The sequence below is a fragment of the Melitaea cinxia genome, chromosome 13, assembly GCF_905220565.1.
Source record: "Melitaea cinxia chromosome 13, ilMelCinx1.1, whole genome shotgun sequence".
Lineage (NCBI taxonomy): Eukaryota > Metazoa > Arthropoda > Insecta > Lepidoptera > Nymphalidae > Melitaea > Melitaea cinxia.
The window spans coordinates 2,336,724-2,340,958 of record NC_059406.1 but is presented as its reverse complement, the minus strand read 5'-3'; the positions used below and the strand labels follow the sequence as shown (position 1 = coordinate 2,340,958).

The 4,235-nt window shown below is 29.9% G+C and overlaps 1 protein-coding gene across 1 annotated transcript; it reads left to right on the top strand.

Annotated features, from left to right (window-relative positions):
• The first annotated feature begins 409 nt into the window (after nt 1-409).
• On the top strand, nt 410-3,948 carry LOC123659189 (bifunctional methylenetetrahydrofolate dehydrogenase/cyclohydrolase, mitochondrial). The gene is made up of 5 exons (XM_045594443.1): nt 410-501; nt 713-1,168; nt 2,722-2,930; nt 3,445-3,567; nt 3,750-3,948. The coding sequence occupies exons 1-5, from the start codon at nt 410-412 to the stop codon at nt 3,866-3,868; spliced, it is 999 nt and encodes a 332-aa protein (XP_045450399.1). The 3' UTR covers nt 3,869-3,948.
• The last annotated feature ends 287 nt before the right edge of the window (nt 3,949-4,235 follow it).

The window sequence follows — 4,235 nt, the reverse complement described above, 5'->3', positions numbered from 1 at the left end:
TGGTGTATAATTGTTTGATCCATACATTTTTTATTTAATTTATTGGTTTTAAATAACAGTAAAAGTATCTATGGTAAGATTTTTTTGCCTTCGTATTTTTGTGTTTACTGTTTTGGCTTGGAATATCAGACAATCACGTAATAAATGTTTGTACCTCATTATCAGCTATTGTTTCAAAATACAACCAGTTTATACTGATTTAAATTGTTACAAAACTTGATTTCGATAACCCCATCTACACAACGGTCCTCATTGATACCACTAACCACTATAAACCGGAACAAGCTAACGTTTTACGGGTTACCAGCCAAAAGTTTTTTTTTTTTTCTCATTATTCACACCAAAATAGTAAATTGTAATCTCGCGACCATAATGTGAACTAATGACCTATGTACGTCAACAGTAGGCGATGAAGCAAAGCATATGCTTTCGTATAGTCAGTACACTACTGAACACGACAATGAGAAGTCACACGTACTTTGATTCCTTGGGCTCGGCCAGGTAAAAACATGTTTGGCAGAAAATGGCTTTCGCTTTTGTTGTTTTAATTTGACAATTTAATTTTTAGTGTTAGTTCACGTTTCCTTTTTATGTTTGCGTGCACAATTTTTTTGTAGGTTTCAAAATACTAGCAAAACCTTTCTTCTTATTGTGTGGTATTTTATATTATGCCATTTTTTTTTTAAATATAATTGTTTTATTTTTTAAACAGAATAATGGCCAGAGTTCTCGACGGAAAAGCGTTAGCTAAAGACATCAGAGATGAATTGAAGATCAAAATACAAAGTTGGATTAACGTCGGTCACCGAGCCCCATCCCTACGTTGCATCATTGTAGGCAATGACCCAGCTAGTCACACATACGTCCGTAACAAAATCCAGGCAGCCCTTGAAGTTGGAATCGAAGCACAGACTATTAAATATGATGAGACTTTAAGTGAAGATGCCCTGATATCAGCGATTGAGACGTTGAATCAAGATAAAAATGTGGATGGTATTTTGGTTCAATTGCCATTACCAAATGGTATTGACGAAAGGAAAGTGTGTAATACCCTTGCACCGGAAAAGGATGTAGATGGATTCCATATTACAAATGTTGGTCAGCTGTCCCTGGATATGCCTACAATCGTTCCAGCGACCGCTCTTGCTGTTGTAGAAATGTTAAAAAGGTATGTATTTTTTTAATAACAAAATAAATTTGATTCTAATGTTTTTGTGCCTTAATTTATATCAATTTTATAATTTATTAATTTTTTTCTATCTTGAATTAAAAAAAAAAAAATTTCCAAGTAAATTTTTTAAAACAAAATATAAAAAACTTGTACAAGACTTGTATTATATTTGATGTTGTTTATTTTATTTATAATTACTTTATAATTTGTAGTTCATATTCACAAAAATATACGAGCCAAGTTTTTTTCTATTTTAAGTTATAATTATTTTTCTTTTTAATTTACTGCATTTTTATATGGGTGGATGGTAATGTTATATTGTTTCACTGAATTGTATTATACATTTAAAAAGTTTTCGAGCATGTTGCACAGGTTGTTAATAAGTCTTGGATAGTTATTAGACATATTGATATCTAACAAAGTTTAGTTCGTTCTTTATTACTTGTTATTATTCTTAGTTGAATGAAATGGTGACCTAATTATAGCTCAGTTAGATAAACAATATTTCAAAATTAAATTTTATCGAATATTTACTTCTTTATTAAGCAATATACAGATTTATAAATCTTACCAAAATTGCATCAGATAAATTTATTTTACCTATAAATATGAATGCAATAAAGTATTAAGTAAATTAATAAATAAAAAAATACATTTATTTTGAAATTGTATTGTCAGCATTGTAACTCAGAGTAATTTCAAAATGTTCAAGTCCAATTTTCAATGTTCATTTAAAAAAAAAGAGGTACTAAAATATTATATAACCTATAAACTTGATAAATGAATATACACTGAAAGAATAATTTTTCAATCGACCAATAATTCCTGAGATTAACTCGTCAAGCAAACAAACAAACAAACTCTTCAGCTTTATAATATTAGTATTGATTTTATTTCTAAACTTGTTTTATATACTTAAAATTATTTTTTATAGTAAGCAATTTACTTTATATAATAGCTTGTTTTACCAACTCTGGATGAAGTTTGTCATACACATAAGTTATGAATAGACTTTAAGAAACCGTTTTACTGAACTAATAAGTCTATAGCAAACTAATCTAACAACCAATAAACTAAAATTTTTAGAATTACATCGAATATATTTATATTACATTGAATATATATATATATATATATATATATATATATATATATATAGTGGAATTCAATGAATAATATTTTAAAAAATTCTTTGTATTGGATGCCGTCATCCGTCAAATAGCATTATTCATTACTGGTGAAACAGGCCCATAAATTTATAAAACAAATAAAATTGATTCCAATCCTTAATTCTTATTAGAACCATAAATAGATATTGTAGCAGTTATATGTGTAATTGATGCCTCTTAATCATAAGATTGAAACTTAGAATTTATAATCAATATTAATATGTATTTTATCTAATGAAACAAAAATAATTTACTGATAACTAAGTTTCAATTTTATTCTCAGGAGGCATCCATATATGTCACAGAATAAAATTTAACAGATATGGCACATTATTTTATTTTTTGGGCTTTGAATACACGAGTTTTTTTTTTTTTGTTTAGGTTTAAAATAGAAACTTTCGGTCGTAACGCAGTTGTGGTTGGAAGATCAAAGAATGTCGGTATGCCAATAGCGATGATGCTTCATAGTGATGGCAATCACGACAGCGGGTTGGGCATGGACGCGACTGTGACGATATGTCACAGGTTTACGCCGCCTGAGCAGTTAGAAGTGCACTGCCGTAATGCCGATATTATTGTTACTGCTACTGGTAAGTAACGACCTAAACGAACGAATATATACTAACGACCCGCCCCGGCTTCGTACGGGTGCAATACTGATACAAAATATAAAGTATAAAATAAATATAATGTATAACAAATGCGTAAAAGGTGTCTTTATTTGCGACATCACGTTAGAAACCTCTAAAACTATCAGTGTTCCTCTATTGTATCATGCATGTATTACATATAAACCTTCCTCTGAAATCACTCTATTTACGAAAGAAAACCGCATCAAAATCGGTTGTGTAAAGAATCTAAGCATACAGACAGCGGGAAGCGACTTTGTTTTATATTATCTAGTCATTTTTTTTTTTTTTTTTTGATTTCTTGTCTTTATTTTTATTTTGCTTTTGTAGAAGATGACAATATAGTTTTTAAATCTCTAATTAAACTGAATGACTTGTAATTTTAAAAGTTATTATTATTATTTAATTCCACGTTGAGAAAGGTTAGATTTTTTTGCTTATATGGACAGTAACAGAGTATTTAATTTTTAAACAGGAGTACCAAAACTTATAAAAGCGAATATGATCAAGCCAGGCGCAACGGTGATAGATGTTGGTATAACAAGAATTACCGATGAACAAGGAAAGACGAAATTGGTAGGAGATGTTGATTATGACGGTAAGTGTTTACTTTGTAATTTATCATTACTCGTATTATTATTTTTTTTTATTGCGTTTTTTTAAGTCTTTATTCTAAATAGATTTAAGTAGAAAAAAAGGTATTTCATTTTTTCCTCTAATAAAAAAGGTTATTTTTTTTCTTTGTTAAATTTTCAATTGTTTTATTTTTTCTCCTCTCAGAGGTAGTTAAAGTTGCGGGAGCCGTTACACCAGTACCGGGAGGTGTCGGTCCGATGACAGTCGCGATGCTGATGCAAAACACGTTCCAAGCGGCTCAGAAACTTCGTAACCTTAACTGATTTGTCACATCTAACTTCATTTTAATCTATGTAATTCGTGTTAATAATTATTGAAACAACCCATTATTTAATGTCTGTTACACTTTTGGTTTAATTTTATCGTTGTGTATAGTTATCGGCATGAATATTGAGCGCTGAGTACTGACCTTCAATCAGCGCAGAAATAGATTTGAACTCTAATGGTATGGAGTGTGGAACAGGGGTGGGGTAATCATATTGTCGTACAATGATTGGTCAGCTGCATTTTGCCCCATATTTGCCCCTCGAGCGTCTGTGGTTATCTTATATTATTAAGTAATGCCCACTCTATAGTCTAACTCTCAATATTTGTACTGGTATCTATAATTTCTTTTAGATAAATATTGAA